Source organism: Genypterus blacodes, unplaced genomic scaffold (genome assembly GCF_046128005.1).
Source record: "Genypterus blacodes isolate CSIRO-AG114 ecotype Tasmania unplaced genomic scaffold, CSIRO-AGI_Gbla_v1 ptg000118l_1, whole genome shotgun sequence".
In the NCBI taxonomy this organism is placed as follows: domain Eukaryota; kingdom Metazoa; phylum Chordata; class Actinopteri; order Ophidiiformes; family Ophidiidae; genus Genypterus; species Genypterus blacodes.
The window spans coordinates 2,272,055-2,290,423 of NW_027466921.1; the positions used below are offsets into that span (position 1 = coordinate 2,272,055).

Below are 18,369 nucleotides of genomic sequence, written 5' to 3' on the forward strand. Positions count from 1 at the left end.
CAAAGTGAAGGATCATAATCACGATTTGTTGATATTCGACATGGAGAAGGATGAAATGGTAAAAAGTCTATTTGAAAAATAGTTGTAGAAGTTTCTGATAGCAGGTTTCACATAGTTTTTAAAGGGTGAGAATAAACTTCTGCTTCAATACCGTCGTCTTTGTCTTCAATTTCCATTAAAGATGAATGCTGCATTTAAAAAACTATTAATGAATTGTATTTTTCAGAAGGAGAAACACGTTAGAGTTGCGAGAGGTGCACTAAAAATAACTGCAAAGCCTTCAGAAACTGCATCTACAAAAAACGATGTCATTGAACTTACCATTAATGGCTTCAGGGAAGACAAAAAAAAAAAAAAAAAAACTCCTCAGTGGGAATGCAGTAAGATTTACTTAAACTCTAAATACTTGCAAGCAAAAGTTTGAATAGATTAATACCAAGCTGATTTTACCCTTCACCCTTTCACAGAATTCCCTTGCAATTGTCGAGGACCTTGGCCAACAATGACGCATTCAATTAAGGGAGACTGCCTACCAGCTCCCTTTCAATACTTCGTATATCATTTTAATGTAATGGAAAACAACGCGGTGAAGGAGAGTGTGACCACATGCATAACTTTTACTCCGAAAGCGAGCAGTGACACTTCTCTAAGGTACAGTATGTTTGACTTCTTCAACAATTCTGGACTCAGGAAATAAACACTATCAGTTGGTTCTGTAAACATCAACAGGTCCGTGTGATTTCAAATGTTTTCTTCTGATTTATCTTCGCTAGTGTCAGCTGTGTCGAAGGTTGTAACCAACATATGGCGATCAAGAATGCAAAGGTGAAACTGACATGTTCAGCTGGCAAGTGTCCAAATGTGGTTTGGAACATCGAGGACCCCAGCGATGACACAAGGTGGCAAGTATGTCTGACAAATCAAAAACTGCCTCATTTATCACCATTTGCCTTTTTTTCCCCCTTTTTAATATTAATTTGATGTTAACATTTTATACTGACTATCACCATGACTACAGTCGGAGACAAAGGAATGCTACAACCAAAACAAAAAAAGGCCACTTGTAAAGAAACAAAATGGTGGCAATGAGTACCTTGTGCAAGTTTCCTATTTACTCACGGCCAAGTGGAAAAAGCGGGATCTCAATGTGGTGTTATATTATGGTATGTATACACAGTAAACTAATCTTTGGAGTACAATCTATAGAATTTCACTGGCTGCAAAACAGACCTTTTTACTTAAACAGTGTATGTGATATTGTCTCCTATACAGATAGTAAAGAGGATCCCGCAGTACCTCTTTATTTAACATACGCTCTATACAGTGTACCATCTACTACTACCACCATGGCTCCCACTTCAAGCTCTGGAGAGTTTGGTGATCTTTCATGTAAAATTTCACCTTCGAGTGGAACTGCATTTCAACCTTTCCGAATACAGTGCAGCACTCCCTATCTCTGTTCTAAGTGTTCGTACTGCTTCAAGACAAGAGAGGGTAAGTGTGTCTTCAAGCTTGCAGGAAGATGTCACTCAATTTTACCAACTCTATAACTCTCTGTTTGCTTAAGCTGGGTTCACACTGTGAGATGATTCGCTGCTCACCGTCTTAAAAAACGGCCAAAGACTCAAGACTCAACTCTTCAATGCCTGTTGTTCGACTAGAACTTAGCTTCTTGGCACTTACTCTTGTTCTCTCCAAACTAGATCTTTGTTTGTGTTGTATGGAAACCTCATACAGTATGTACGTCTCTTTGGACAAAAGCATGCGCTAAATGACTAAATGTAAATGTCAATTAAACAGTTTCAGCATTTACAACCCAGTCCAACCTCCTGTAGTTTTAGAGGTTAAAGACCAAAAGACAATTAAGGAGCCAATCTGACTAACAGACGTTGTCATAAATTCATATTTTCTAATTTGCAGCTGCAACACGAACAGGCGATCTCCATGACAACAACTCTTTTTTTGTTTTTCGCTGAAGAAAAGTGCGATAGCTAACCATAACCATCAATCATGTGTCATGTTTGTTTACTCCAACGTCACGTTTCATCTCCAGAGAGTTTGATTTTTCTCCAGAGATATGATTTGATAAATCCTGCATTGTGAACCAGGCTGTGCTCTAAATATTTACCAAGACTCTCATTCACTCAATCAGTAAATGTGTTATTCTCCAAAAATATTCATTGCTCTTGGTTACCTTTGCTGTTTGGAATCTTCCAGGGAAGCATCTGCAATGCACAGGAAACATGGAAACATCCTCTATATTCCTTCCCGTCGGATCGAGCAGTTCCGACTATAATGTGGTTATTGAGGCAAAGGCAAAAAATAGCATACAGGAGTCTAGAACCACCGTAACTGCACAGGTTTGTCCAAAACATCCGGTTAGAACAACATAAGCAGCTTAACATCTTAGGAATAGAAGGCTGTACTTACATTTTTACATTTCTTTCCCTTGCAGGTGTTTGGAGCCTCAGAGAACCCTCCGGTGGTTGAGCTCCAGTCTATACTTACGAACACTGTGGCCCATCTTAAACACAAAGGCCTATTGTCAGTAGAGAATCTGGCACAGGTCTTCCAGTCTGTGACCAATCAACTCAACAGTCCATCCAATGATTCAGAAAGCACTGTCAGGCAAGAGGTGAAAATTTGAATAGATGACTGTTACCGGGGTCGAGATCATGATTGTTAACAGCTAACAAGGTCAAAACTACGTGAGCTCATACAAAAACAATTACAGTTTCACACGCTGACTTGCTCCGCTGCCATGGTAGCCAACACACCAGCTGTGCTTGACCGGCGCAGATTAGTGGCAATAATTTTGATCTATGGCACCAGATGTGTCATATTTCAGACCTCGTGTTCTACTAATGTGATGAAATGATACTTCTTTGCTCTGATATTTATATTTTGCTTGTATGGAGTGTTTTCTTTGAGGTATTGCAGCCACAAATACAGGATCAGCTAATGGTGCCTGCAGCCCACGTGTTGGTTCCTAAAATAGTTGCAACTCAGTTGATGCAGAATTTCTTGTGCCGAACCAGAAACATAACCAGGGACAAAATCAGGAATAAAATCAGACAAAACAGAGACACACTGACAAAACCAGGGTAGCAACAGGAAACCAACCAGGAGCAGAAGCAGGATGAAAACTACATAATAAAACAGAAAATGAACAAAAGACACCAAAACACATATAAGTGGGCAGGCACTGAAGGAGGAGAGGCAAGAAAACAAGTTTGAGGAAAAATTCAAAAGAACAGAAAATCCTGTTGGTTGCAAATGTGATCTAAATCAGATGTTAGCCGTCTATGTGATTGATGTGACGGACAGAAGAACAGACAGGCGGTTGGGACGGATGATGATACTGATAGTAGAAAGCTGAAATAACATTCTGAAAGTGTTCTTTTGTGTCTCTGGAAGCTTCGAGGGCAGATGCTGGACATACTGGTGGCCTCACATAACGATGCTCCCAGTACAACTCCACAGGGGGTGCAGGTGGCTGCAGAAGTGCTGGCTGGACTCGTCAAGGAAGGCAGTGAGCTGAGCCCCACCGCTCAGGCACGGTTTAACACACAACACAATAGATTAGCATCAACTGTCAGTGTTAAATGTGAAATCCTAAACCCTACTTTCACTGAAATTGATTGGTTTCACATTGAATAAAAAGCAAGCAAAGCCTTTTTATCTAACTGTCAGATGAGAGTAATTTAACTATTGAATATTAAAAGTGTTAGGATGTTCTATATTAGATTCAGTTGAAAGCAAGGCCTGGCTGTCAAAATATCACACACTGGTAAATAAAAGTGTGATTGTGGTAATGTAAAAGAAGAGACGGCCAAGAGATGACGTAACCTAACATATGATGCGCATTTCAAAATAAGACTCACCCAATAGAATCACCCCACGTCGTATTTACAAGATGGGATTCTTGATAGTATGTGACAAACACAATGTTTTCAGTATGAGAGTACTGGCCCTGTATCCTAAAATATACCATAACCGTAATATGTGTCTGAATTATGTTGCCACCCACAGAGAGAAGCAGCATCACTGTTCAAAAATCTTAGCTCCTCCCTCCTCAACATGGACTTGAACAAAACTGAAGACAAGGAAGAAACATTTACTGCAGTCAGAGATGTTATAGGTGGAGTAAGCAACCTCCTGAGCTCTTGTTCTGATGTAAGTTGTTTCATCTTGCTACCGATATTGTCTCAGAGGACAGATCCACGCCTCACCTGTCTCACCTGCCCTTAATGACTTGTGCTCTCCTTTGCAGGAAACTGTTTCCAGTGTCACCCTCCTTGCTCTGTTCCAGTTACAGAGCACACTATTAATATTTCAAGAAATGAACATGCCACCAACCTATATCCAACACTCTAACATAGCATTGTTAGTCCAAAAGTAAGTAAGCTTGGACCTGAAACTAAAGCCCACACATCTGGAGCCTGCTAGAGTCTCGGGCTGTCAATATCGATTATTTTGATAATCGATTAATTTACACAAACATTGACGATTAATCGAGTAATTGCAATTTGTGTGAGTATGTGTCCATCATAGTCTGTGCCTATTTTTCAACAGTTGGCAAGTTAACGTTACGGCCCATTAACGCCCTCAACTGTATTTAATGGAGTTGTCAATGATAGTCGATTAATCGGGACAGCCCTACTATAGTCGGCATGATTTAACTTTCATGATTTGCGAATTTGAGTGGATCTAGTTTTGTCATGAACATATACAAACTTTGATATTCCTCTCTGTCTCCCTTGCAGAAAGATACTAGGAGCTGTAACCACAGATGTTATAGCAATACCAAACTATATATCCTGCAGCTTCTCCCTCCCACCCCTGGCCCCCTGCAAGTTTGCCTTAGATGAACCAGTGGCTGTGCGGGTAAGTGTGTAAAAGCATACACTACATATATAGATGTCTGTCTTTGAGGTGTTTTGAACTGCTCTTTTAAATCTATTTGGATACAGATGATCGATTCAAAGGTGAACCCTTATGCCTGGAAGGAACACTCCAACATCAGCAGCTCAATCGGCACTCTGTCCTTCACAAGGGAGAATGGAGAGACTATCCCTGTGGAGAACCTTACAGAATACATCGAGGTCAGGGCAGGAGCAGGAGCAGGAGCAGGAGAATCGTTTGATGAAGCTGTTTTCTGTATTGCATCAGGTTTAAATGCATCAAAATGTAGGAGGGAAACTGGACTTGTGAGGATAAAAGACTTACAGTTTGAACACCATGGAATTATAACTGGAGTTTTAACTTGACATTTGAAGGATCTCGTAATGGGTCAGAGCATTTTGTGAAAAGAACAATAAGTGGTACAATGATCATGATATTACCTGCCTGATGCGTTTTTCTATGAGATGTTCTTGTTATGTTCCGTTATCTTGCCTTGTTCTCAGATTATGTTACAAAGGCCTGCTGGAGGATTAGTAAACAGCTCCATCCTATACCTGGGCAACTACAGCACAATGATCCTTGATGTTCCTACAGTTGATACTACGCTGGTGTTGAGAGTACGGTGACGTGTTTAAACCCAATGGTACATAGTGTTGGACAATTCTATACCAACATAAGAACAAAGAAAACATGTGTGCTGCTCTTTCCCTCTTCAAGATGGAGCCTTCAGTGGATCTTTTACCGTTCAAACTCTACCTCGGGTATCAGCAGTATCCAACACATACAGATTACGTTGCCATGACACAGATGCCTCATAAAGGAACAACCCAAGGTAACATCAGCGGGATGATCATAATTGCGAATAGGTTTTTTTCTGATACACTTAGTAATTACATTTTCTGCTTGTGTGTTGAGAGGAGAGATACACTTGGCTACTCAACTCAGATCTTCTGAGAGGAAGGACCGGAGTACATTATCTTCTAGTGAGACCCATAGTGGGTCCAGGAATAAAGTCCATCAACGCCACTTTAACCATAACATCCATTGCCACGGGGTGCAAATTCTGGGATGATGAGAAGAATAATTGGAGCACATACGGATGTAAAGTGAGTACATGGATCACTGTATCATTTCTATATCATGCTGTCTAAACTGAAAAAACTCATAGCATTATTTTCCATTTTGTCTTCCCAGGTTGGTGTTTATACAACTCCTGCAGTCACCCATTGCCGCTGTACTCACCTGACCGCCTTCGGCTCTTCTTTCTTTGTAACGCCAAACCTTGTTGACCCGTCGCGTTCTGCCGAGCTGTTTTCGACCTTTGCTGATAACCCTGTGGTCGTTTGCTTTGTGGGCGCACTCTTTCTGGCCTATCTCTTGGTGGCTATTTGGGCGCGCAGGAAAGACATTCAAGACACAGCCAAGGTACTGCATGTCACCAGAAACACATCCACTACCCATTGTGATCAATTTAGAGTCCTGTGCTAGACTGCTTTGAACAAAGCAGCAGCCTTAACAACTAGTATGATCGACTCCTTCTTGCCTCCACAACTCCTCCCACCTGAGAATATGAGGCATGATTGATGGCTGAAGTAGTGGTTCCCCCTGTGATGGAGTTTTTCTGGGTCAGCGGTTTTTCCCCAAAATCAGATTCCATCAGTAGGAGACACTTGACAGATATGATGTTTCACAAAGCACTCAATTTTCGAATTCCTCACAGGAAATCCACAGCAAATTCTCTGTGAAGCTGTTTTTAAAAAAGCTGTCAAAAGGTTTCTACACTCTACACTATGCGTATTCCAGTCTCCATTCTAGCTGTATATACTGCAAGATAAACCATCTGTTGGTCCGTCTCATGACTCTCTGAATGTGCTGGCAAGCAAAGCAATCTCCCTGCGCTACAGACACTGCTGTTAACTGAGCCTTGGCCAGCGATGCAAAACTCCCTATGCTTCCCTTTGCTTTGCTCAGCCAGAAAAGTTGAGAGCACTGACTGGCTGTGTGCCTGACCAAGACAATATGGTCTCTTCCTGGCTTTTCCAGTGCGTCTCCAAAGAGTTCTCTGATCCCTTCCAGTCCCACTATGCAGACACAGTTCAATACAAGCCCTAATCTAAGAAAGGCTTTAAAACAATGCAATATAGCTGAGCACAAACTGTTTCTCTCCAGGCATGTGTGTTGCCTTCTTTGCGCCACTTCACTTATAGATGTGTTTAAATCTATATATAGTGTCTAAATTGACCCTCTACTATATTATTTTGTTTTTCCAGGTGAAGGTTACTGTGCTGGAGGACAATCACCCCATGGATGAATACTGCTACTTGCTGTGCATCGGCACTGGCCATCGCAGAGGAGCCTCAACATCCTCTGAGGTTAATACTCAGTGGGGGGGAGAGAGAGAGAGGCATATCTGTGTCCTTCTCTCTTCATCTTTGTCTCCATCCATCCTCTGGCCTTCTTCCCTCTTTGTCTCCCACATGTTTAATTCTAATGAGTAATTACTTTATACTATCCACATCAGGATGCTGATTGCCAGTTGTTCCCTCCGGCCTCTGCTCTCCTCATATCAGTGTCCTCGCTTTTCACTTCTACGGAAGGTACTGAGTAACTGTTTCGTTCTAGGTAATCATAACTCTGCAGGGTGCCGAGGGAAACAGCGAACCTCACCACCTGAGCGATCCCATGAGGTGTGTGTTTGAGAGAGGTGGCGTGGACATGTTCCTGCTGACTACAACCTTCCCACTGGGAGACATGCAGGGCATCAGACTGTGGCACAACAACTCCGGGGGGAATCCTGACTGGTAAACAAACAAACAGGACTTTCTGAGCGATTCAAACACTTTCAAAATGTGTTTTGAAGTTTTATTATTCGTTTCACTCCGAGCTGCCGCAAATGGGTAGATTACAGATCTGTTTTTGATGTCAATACAAAAGGGATGAAAGGTAAACGACAGGACATAAACACAAGGCGGCTCGATCCTCATTATAATAGTTCTGTTTACTTTCTTCAGCTACACTACAATAAGATAGGCCTGTGTGTGTGCGTGGTTTGGATAAAAGTGTCTGCCAAATGATAAAATGTCTAAAGTTGCTGTTTTCACTCAGGTTTGTGAGCAACGTGATGGTGCAGGATTTGCAGACCAAGCAGAAATGGCATTTCCTCTGTAATTCCTGGTTGGCTGTAGGTGTGTGGGATTGTTGCCTGGATAACTTTTTTCCTGTTGCGTCTGAAACGGACATGAAAAAGTTCAGGTAAATACACACACACACACACACACACACACACACACACACACACACACACACACACACACACACACACACAGGAATTTAAAGGAAACAGAATCAAAAATATATTCAATAAATGATTTGCTGTTTGCAGAAATTTGTTCTTCATGAAGACAACTAAGGATTTCAGCGACGGCCACCTCTGGTTTTCTGTGATCAGTCGACCGGCTCGCAGCAGCTTTAGTCGGCTTCAGAGAGTGTCCTGCTGTTTCTCCCTGTTGCTGTGCACCATGCTGACCAGCGTAATGTTCTATGGCATCCCCACAGACCCCAAGGATCAGACTCTTGACATGGGTACACCACATACCAATGCAGTTCTATAAGCAGCGCACACCTCGATTTAAAAAATGAAAATCACATGAAAATGGCACCCACAATAATATGGTTTCTGTCTGTCTCTGCTTCTTTGTCTCACTTCCCAGGTCCCTTTGAGTTTACCCTCCAGCAGTTCTTGATCGGAATTCAAAGTTCACTCATTATGTTTCCAGTGAATCTCCTCATAGTCGGTATCTTCAGATACGCTCGTCCTCATGAGATTATTTGTTGCAAGCGCAAAGCAAAAAGACGAGATTCCACCGAGCATGAAAGCTATTCGCGGTTATTTCTTCCGCAAACCTACACGGATGTCAAAGAAATCACTTTAAAGAGTGTATTCAAGGTAGGAGTTAGACCTGCAATATGCTTTCAGAATTATAATCATCTACATTTGACCTTAATGCAAATAATAAACTGATGAATTTGTATATTTCCGCCCTTAGGATATTTCAGATATCGCCGTTTCTCTCTCTAAGTCGCAGAAAAGCATCAAGCCAAGCACAGAGTCTGACTTTGGGCTTGGAGAACAAGTTGACATCAACGCTGCACTTTCGGTTGTGGAAGATTTCATCAGACAAAATAAAAGCATTGATTATGATGATGCCACTGCTCAGCTTCACCTACCAGGTATGATTTTATGCAGGACCTGTGTCAAATTTCACATTTACACCTTTAAACATTATTAAAACCACCCAGCAGGATCAATATACGAGATGAAGTCTTGTTTATTTTTTGTCTGATCTCTGTGACAAACCGCAAGGTGTGACCTGCGTGTGCGATGATGCATTCATGTGAACATCAGGAATTTAGACATTTCTAGCACTACCAATTCATAGTTTATGTTGATATGTTCATTAATCGCTACGTACCGCTACACACATACCATCAATTTCACGTGGCAATAGAAAGCAAAAGAACATACCTGCTGACATTTTGTAAACCAGAGCCAAGTTCCTCTGCAAAGCCACCTTTCCTGTAGAGATTCAAATTTCCTCAGATGGGGGGCCCGGAGCTGAGCCTGTGTCTGGTAGATCCAGGGAGTGGGGTGGCTCACTGAAATGTTGTCCCTGACAGAGTGGATCCATCCTGGGTGGTAGGAGGCCATATCCTCCTCCTGATTGGATGTCAGTATACGTATGCAAAATCACATCCTGCAAAATGGAAAGGGGGTCAATGTCTTGTCATGTTAAATGATGAGCAAGAATGCATCCAGAGAGCTCATACCTCCAACAAAGCTGAGGCTCCCTCTGATTACGGCTGCGGCTCACATTGAAGAAATGTACCAGGTCATTGATTAGACCATGATCATCCCCAATCACAGCTCCACCAAACTCAAACAAACATACAGACAAAGACGAAAACATGACCGCCGTGTTGGAGGAAACTTGTCAACAATTTGCATTTCTCTTTCGCTGTTTATCTTTCCAGGGGAGTTTGCTGATGTGGAATCTGGTAATCAGCTGAACTGCAACGGAACACAGCATCTGCACAGGAAACTGTGTCACATTGAGAAGAAGCTGAAACTGCTGGGAGCATCAGGCTTCCACAGCAGACACAACTACAGTCAGGCTAAGAAACAAGTCCAGAGTATGAAGGCTCTCCTGCAAGATCAGGCCTTGAAATCCAGCCAGGGTTTCCAGGATGAAGTCAACGAGGCAAAGTACAAACATCACTCATTTAGAGTTATTGAAATAATTTTTTTTCTTTGTTTTCATCAATTTCCAAAGCTTAACACTTTATTATGGGGCAACCAATGGTTAAAATTGTGCTACGCTGTGTTACTGCCAGTGAAGCTGCAAAGCTGTAGTTAGTGGTGCATTCAAAGTCAAGAGTTAAGAATCATCTCCTCTTATTTAGCATTGTGTTTACCATGTTATAATGTCAAGAAAATGAAACCCAGTCATATTGGATCTTCTTCAGCACTGATGGTGGCAGCAGTGGAAAGAACAGCTCGTGCTTTCAGAGAGGACTGCCCTGGTGGTTTGTTTTTGTCGGCTGGCTGCTGGTGTTAGCGACCAGTTGTGTGGCGGGATACTTCACAATGCTGTACGGGTTGAAGTTTGGGAAGGAGCGCTCTATAAGCTGGCTGGTATCCATGGTGATCTCCTTTTTCCAGAGCCTCCTCGTCATTCAGCCACTGAAGGTAACAAGGAGACGCAGAACAGTTTCAGTTGCATCATTGTTATCATCTTAAAACTATAAGCAGGACTTGGTTGAGAACAAACATATGGGCACTATACTGTAGTTGAGGAGTTATTCTTGATTTGAGTAAAACACCAAAAACATGTCTAGAATAAGCTCAGAGTTCAGCAATCATTATTTAAAGTGCAGCTGAAGTAAACCTACATTCACCTGTGCTCATGCCTCTCCCCTCAGGTCATATGTCTGGCTGTCTTCTTTGCATTGGTGCTAAAGAAAGTTGAAGAGGAAGATTTTCAAAATATGATCTTTGTGAGACATCGCAGAAATCCAGGTGAGAAAAAAGGATTTGAATTCTTTGTGTTCATTGATGACAAAATGATGGTAGCAACACACGACATGCTGGGATCATTTCAGATCATTCAGTAAGTTTCCTTTATGTTAATCAGTCCACTGGGGTTACTTGACTGACACATTGTTGAAAGATGCATACAGGGTGAAAGCCAAAGTCAACCGGTGTGAATGAGCTGCTGCATATGTAGGATCCATGCATTATACTGCTTTTTCTGTCAGTCAAATGAACTTATCCCTGCTCCACTGGAACACGTGAGACATCAGATCAAAACTTCCCGTTTAAATAAAGTGACTGATCAACTGAATTTGACTGGAAGAGAGCTTAAATTTGACATTTGGTGACAAAATACCATTTAAGGCCTTTTTTCAGGGCAAACTACTTGTAAAGTGACAAACACGTATGAATTCGTAGGTTGGATGATGTAATTTGCCCTTAACGTCACATTGAATCTGATGCTGTGCTTTCTGAATGAACCCTTTGGTTCCTTGTTCTTTCATTTGTATTTATCTGTGACTTTTTAGAACAAGCCATCATAAAGGACAGCAGACTGTATGAGCCACCGCCACCCGGAGACATCAAGAAGATGAGACAAAACAAGATCAAGGAAGAAAGAGCTTATGTTCTTCTAAAAGAGATTCTGAGTGAGGAGGAGATACTGATTTCTTCATTGTCTAGAGACTGTGTCCATATTTACTTAAGAATTTGGGGGTTTTGTTTTTGCTAAGTAGACTTGGAGAAAACCAAAGTGTGTGCTTGTGTTGCAGTCTACATTGGGTTTATGTGGATGTTGCTGCTGGTGGCATACGGCCAGAGAGACCCCAATGCATTTTTCCTGACCCGACACATTAGACAAAGCTTCAGCAAAGGGATCTCACAGAGCATGAGTGAAGGCGACGTGTTCGCTTGGGCAAACAACACTCTACTCAACAACCTCTTTGGCACATATCCAGGTAAGCTGCTTTGGGAGAAGACTTCATGTATATAGTGTATATAAAGAGAGGGATTTGTTTTGCACTCCTCTTGTATATGCAATTTTAAATTTTAAATCATCTAGATTCTACCAGGAGTTTGTATTTAAATATACATTTCTTTTCAGGGTTTGAGTTACATTAGTTCACTGCAGGAGGAGAAATAATGAGGTTTAAATTATAATATTTATGATCCACAGTTCTGCTTAAGAGTCAGAGGGGGCGTTGCAAAAGAAACAGACGGACTAGTGATCAATCAATTAATTGCTTATTCATGCATGCATTCCCATAAATAATTTACTTGATAAAGACTATAGTATCTGGATCATGTAAATTGTATATTATTATGCAAATGATGGTCTTTCTCTGCTTTTCTGCCATCTTGCTTTTCAAGGGGAACAAGTTTCAACAACCATCAAACCTTATGAGTGGTCAGATACTTTAAGAAAGTCGCACAGTTCCTGTTTCTTCTCCCAAACTCATTCTTCCTCGTCTGACATTTTAGAGACTTAGATTTAAGAGGGAATAGTGTATTTGGGAACCATTAGAGAAGATTTTTCCCACGTGCGTAAGTCAATCTGAGAATGTAATAAACAGTCCTGAAGTGATCTTGGGCTTTGAACCCATGAAAGGATTACGAATTGCTGAAGCAGGCACAAAATCATCACCATTATTACCGCCTGCACTGCATGAGAAAAGCTTTGAGTGATGTTAAATTGATGTTTTCCAGGATTCATCACAGACGGGAACTCTAAACTCTTGGCAAAAGCTCGTCTCCGCCAAGTGAGAGTGCAGAAGAACTCGTGTCAGATATCAGACTGGATGCAGCAGTTGGTGTCAGAGTGTAACGCTCTGTATTCATGGGAGGAGGAGGATACGGCCTCCTACGACCCAGGATGGATCCACCCTGTCGGGGACAACATTTCAGTTAGCCAACCAACTCCCTGGATCTACCAGACGCAGGCTCAGCTCCGGGCTCACCCTATTTGGGGAAAATTGGATCTCTACAGGGGAGGTGGCTTTGCAGTGGAACTTGGCCCTGACTTACAAAATGCCAGCCGGTATGTTCTTTTGCTTTATATTGCCACATGTGAAATTGATACGTGAGGTATGTAGCAATGAATTAATGCAGTGGTTCCCAAAGTGGGGGGCACCCCAGGTAAATGAATGAGGCGATACTACGAGAATAAGCGTCCAGATAACATTATTGCCGTCCCGTATTGTTTTATATCGTCTCTAAATTAGCACAGATTTAAAATGTTCTCACAAACTATTTGTTGCAGAACTCTACAGTACTTGTTCAATAACACTTGGCTGGACATGTACACAAGGGCAGTTTTTGTTGAGTTCACAGTGTACAACGCCAATGTGAACCTCTTCTGCATTGTCACGCTCCTACTGGAGACGGCAGCAGTAGGTAGGTTGGGAGTGTTTACTCAGAACATCTTTCTCATTGATGCACAATATATCTATCTATGTGTTTTTCAATGACGTGCCTGTTTTGTAGGGTCATTTGTGTTCCGCAGTGAGCTTCAAAGTGTTCGCCTTTACCAATCCACTGGTGGTCTTCACGCCTTTGTCATGGCTGGAGAGATCATATACTTCCTTTTCATCCTCTATTACATGTACCTGCAGGTAAACTTCAACCTGTGGAATGAATTGTTTTCTGTGTGTCTTTGTTCTGGGTGTGTGTGTTTGAGACAGCAGATGTTTCTGGTAAAACAAATGTTTGCTGAAGGAACCGCTATCTTAAATGATCTCAGTTTCACTCATTTGCAGCCAGGATTTTATGAAGTTGTTAACCCTGTGTAAAGTATTCTACATGCTATCAAACATTTACGTAATTGTGTTGTGTGTTTTGCCTTTTCTCTCTGAAAAACCCATTTGTTTTTCTCACAGGCAAAATTAATGAAGCAGCAGAAGTGTGGATACTTCAAGAATAAATGGAACCTTCTGGACCTGGCGATCATCCTGCTCAGCTGGAGCGCACTGATCGTCTTCATCACAAGGGCCGTGCTCGGGAACCGTGATATGACCTACTACCAGAACCACAAAGACCAGTAATGACTCTTTTATAAAATCAAGCCTCAAGTCTGTACCCCCAACTGTTCACTACATAAACAGCAGCGCCCCCACCAGGTGGGCCAGTTCTGTCTCAAACCAGACAAACGGATCAATAGCGGAAAATTACGCTTTCAAGATGAGCAGATCAATGCTACAAACACCCGGTAGAAGTTTCTGACGTGGTTTTGTTGTAAAGAATATCTAAAGAGCCAACTTTTTTACACACCCTATGACAACACACACACACACCAACTTCCAAACAGCCATAAAAGCGTTTGAACATGATATTTCACAACAGCAACCAAGTAGCTTTTAGCATCAAATCATAAAGTTGGAAGTACTGCCAACCCTTTCACATTACTGGAAAGGATCTGAATTCATATTAATTGACATTAATATCCATAATAATAATACCTCTCTCACATCATTACAGCAGGTAGTATTCATGGTGTACCAGCAGAAATCTTTGGTGTATGTGCAGGTTTCCCAGTTTTTATGAGACAGCCTCTGCAGACTTGGTGCTGCAGTATTTGATCGCCTTCGTGGTTCTGCTCGCCACTGTCAAACTGTGGCACCTGCTCAGACTGAACCCCAAGATGAACCTGCTCACAGCTACACTGCAGCGGGCCTGGCATGACATTTCAGGCTTCCTTATGATCATTGTGATCATGTTGCTGGCATATTCCATCACGGTAAGTTTGAATGTTTGTTTCCATTGTTTAATTTACGCCAGAATGCCTTGTTTGTGTTGTGTGAATGTTTTCCACTACAAGAGTCCAGATCTTTTGTTTTTACATGTGCTTAATGTGCAATTGTTGAAATGATAATACAGATCTTTGGACAGAAAGTTACTTCATTTTTATCTTGTTTTTCTCTAATTATTAATCCTCTCTAGTGCAATCTGCTGTACGGCTGGAAGTTGTCCTCATATAAGACTTTGCTGGATTCTATCCTGACCATCATCAGCTTGCAGATGGGCATTTTTAACTACAGTGAGGTGTGAGCTCTAACATTTTAAACATTTTAAATTGTGCACTACCTATATTCTGCATCCATCTGTAGGAAAGAGGAAACAGTTTAAGCTGAAGCTGATACTACAGCGGTTTTAGAAAATGTTGTAATTTTCAGGTCATATATCTCTGAACGATGTCACTGATGTTTCTTGTAAGTTGTAGCTTTCTGGAGTTTTGCATTTACCATGTCTGTAGGCCGTTATGGATCCATGTTATCCTCTAAACGCTGCTCTACATGACATTTAGTTTGAGCCAGATATGTTCATGTTTTTCTTTGGCCTTTGACCCTAAAATGTCTTGTCATGAATTCCTAACCTATAGCAAGTCTGTTATTGCCAATGATGCATTCCTTATGTATCCTTGTTTACCAGGTTATGAACCACAACATAGTGCTCGGTGCAATCATCGTTGGTTCCTGTATTGTGTTCATGACCTTTGTGGTTCTGAATCTCCTCATCTCAGTGATTTTGACTGCGTTCAACATGGAGCAAATCTATCACAAGGTATTTTTCAATTACTGTTCAATGTGGAGGAAATTCATCAGATGCTTACAAGCTGACACAAACAACTTTTCTAATACTTTTTCATAAATATGACGTTTAGGAATGTCTAATTTGATCTTTGAACTGAGATTGGTACCAATCAGATTGTTAACTGCAACAGATTAGGTTCTGGGTACAGCAACTGTCAGTGATGAGTAACACTTCTTATAAGTGGTCAAGCTTCTGTCCTTTGTTCCCCAGCCCTCAGAGGAAGAGGAGATTGTCGACCTGATTGTCATGAAGCTCTTGAGTCTTTTTGGGATCAGAAGCAAAGAGACAGAAGACCCCCAAGAGCAGAATGGAAGCACCGACACGGCCTGTAACGATGGCAAAATTGACACATTTGACAAATGACACATGCAGCAGCCGCGTTACTCCACAGCATTTGCACACTGATTAATGTTTAACATATTTTGAATATACAGATAGCATTTTTTGATAACTTGTGATCTCATGAAATCATTTTTGCTTGTTGCCTGCTCACAGATAGAAACATAACGTGATGTGCATGAACTGTAAAGACATCAAAGTGTTAATTCTTACCATAGATTGGAAGGTGACACTTTGGTTGAATCCTTCAGGACATCGACTCACAGGCCTCAGTAGTTCAGTTTCCCTCCATTCTACTCTATTACAGAAAGTTTTTCATAGAATTATTAAACACTGTAGTAATTCATATCAGACAGAGCAAAACACACCAAGCAATATGCAGTAATTGGATGTCATGTTGTTCATATATTGAATAACTCATCAATTGCCGCATTACATGTTTGATGACCTATAAACTTAATTTCAATGCATGCACTAATTGAAATGTGTATAATTGAATGTGCCTCACACATTAAAGATAAGGACAAAGACATGAGGTTTATTGTGTTTGTCTCTGGTGTTCACGCTCGAGCTCAGCCTGCACCTGCAACGCTCTCAGTAGAACCTGAACGTCTCAAAGGTGTGGGATCAATATTCTTCAATTCTGAGGTTGTGAAGAAAACATTTGTGTAAAAAGAAACATCAGCAAATATAAGGAAACTGTAAATACAAATTCTGTTGAATACAATTTGCTTACCTGAAGTATTCTTAAAATAGGTTTGCTAAGCGCTGAATGTTCCTACACTGTGTGTGCAACAGCAAAGTTACAAACACAAACTCAAAAGTGCAGAGTTTTGCCAGAACCTTGAGAAGGAATCAGAAAGCTGCATCTAACTGTCCAATGATTGTCCTGCCCACTGTGACAGTCAATCAAAACTGTGGCTCTTCATGACCTTCCAGCATCCGATATGCTCTAACTCCACACAGCTAAAGATCGAAACACAGCAGTGACGCACAAGACAAACAGCTTTTCCTGTAAAAAAAAAAAAGAAGCGATTGGGTGGAATTGATTGAATGTGTTCAAAGAAATGAAGCCTGTGACCACAGTGGGTGAGTCATGTGTATTCATTCACACCCAACCACTGGTCTCAAAGATAAGCTACGTGAAGCACATTCACCTTTGTGTCTGTGTGGGTTCATACTGTCCAGTGCTTTGTGTTTGTCCAGCGAGCTCCAGAGTCCAGACTTATAAAATCATCACTCTTGCTGAACTTGTTACCACTGAGCAAGTGCTGACATTTATGCGTTTATTATTTTGAGCCGCCCGACTATTAATGATGAAATTAATGTGTGCTTCTATAGGTGCAGTATCATTTCACTGACAAATAAGGTAAAGATGAGCTCTTTGTCACCAGCTGAGTCAGTGCAGCTCCCTTGTATGATTCTTCAAATGCATACAAGCTCCACTCCACACTGTGTAACAAGCTTAACTTTTAATATGGCTCAGTCTGTTTGTTGCTGATGTACAGTACAGTATGTTCCCACCCAAAGAATATTGTGCTCAGGCTAAGATTGTCACCACCATAGTCGCTTCCGCTGCCAAATACTGATAAGATCAGCAAGGACATAACGTTTGCTTCCTCATAAACATTTATTTCACTCCCAGTGTTTTGAGTATTTCACCTCAATTTCCTCCTGTGTCACGGACAGTCAGTGTCCTCATACACAGTGTGTTTTAAAGTTTAATTAGTTTAGTTATTCCTCCTTCTAAGAACATAGCAACATACTAAAAACTTAAACTTCATGTAGAGGAATCTTAGAGGAGGCTTTTCAGTGTGTTCTGTGGTGCATAATGATCTATTCTACAACAAAAACAAGGAAAATCATGCTTTTGCGAATGTAAAGATCTGACAAAAGACTTCATGGTGCTATTTTCAGGGATTGGATTTCTGAGAAGTTGTTTTCTATCGTCTCACATCAATTCTGTTCTATTATAGTGTGGACGAATTCATCTTTGTTGCCAGAGTGCAATTGTGCGAGTAGCAATGACAAAAAGAGAGCAAGAGAACATTTGAAATGAAAGGCAGTTGATTGCAAATTTGTTAACATTGCACAGTTACTTGTAGGAATGTTCAGCCTGAAGCGCACCATCCTCCTCACACACAGGGTTGCCCACGAGAACGGATAAAGCGGTCCAACCTTTATCTGCTCACTTAGCTGCTTGTTACAATGAAATTAAACAGCAACGTAATTATTGGGTGCTTGCTGTTGCTTCCATGAATATTCCTCATCAGCACATGTAGAGATTAGTTGTAGTCATATCATAAATGTATACTGCAATAGCATACTGCCATATGTGAAATTTGCTTGTACGCTCCTCCGTCAAACTGTGCAGTCTCTCTCTTTCTCACACACACACACACACACACACACACACACACACACACACACACACACACACACACACACAC

General features: G+C 41.3%; 1 protein-coding gene across 1 annotated transcript; it reads left to right on the top strand.

The window, feature by feature from the left end:
- The first annotated feature begins 5,393 nt into the window (after nucleotides 1-5,393).
- Nucleotides 5,394-16,435, top strand: LOC143009867 (polycystin-1-like protein 2). Its single transcript, XM_076161948.1, has 24 exons — nucleotides 5,394-5,522; nucleotides 5,623-5,737; nucleotides 5,821-6,011; nucleotides 6,100-6,330; nucleotides 7,176-7,277; nucleotides 7,528-7,706; nucleotides 8,011-8,157; nucleotides 8,288-8,487; nucleotides 8,616-8,851; nucleotides 8,952-9,156; nucleotides 9,937-10,168; nucleotides 10,429-10,651; nucleotides 10,885-10,981; nucleotides 11,133-11,155; nucleotides 11,541-11,643; nucleotides 11,767-11,952; nucleotides 12,701-13,031; nucleotides 13,254-13,387; nucleotides 13,478-13,605; nucleotides 13,870-14,030; nucleotides 14,516-14,726; nucleotides 14,930-15,031; nucleotides 15,419-15,550; nucleotides 15,791-16,435. The coding sequence occupies exons 1-24, from the start codon at nucleotides 5,412-5,414 to the stop codon at nucleotides 15,941-15,943; spliced, it is 3,933 nt and encodes a 1,310-aa protein (XP_076018063.1). The 5' UTR covers nucleotides 5,394-5,411; the 3' UTR covers nucleotides 15,944-16,435.
- The last annotated feature ends 1,934 nt before the right edge of the window (nucleotides 16,436-18,369 follow it).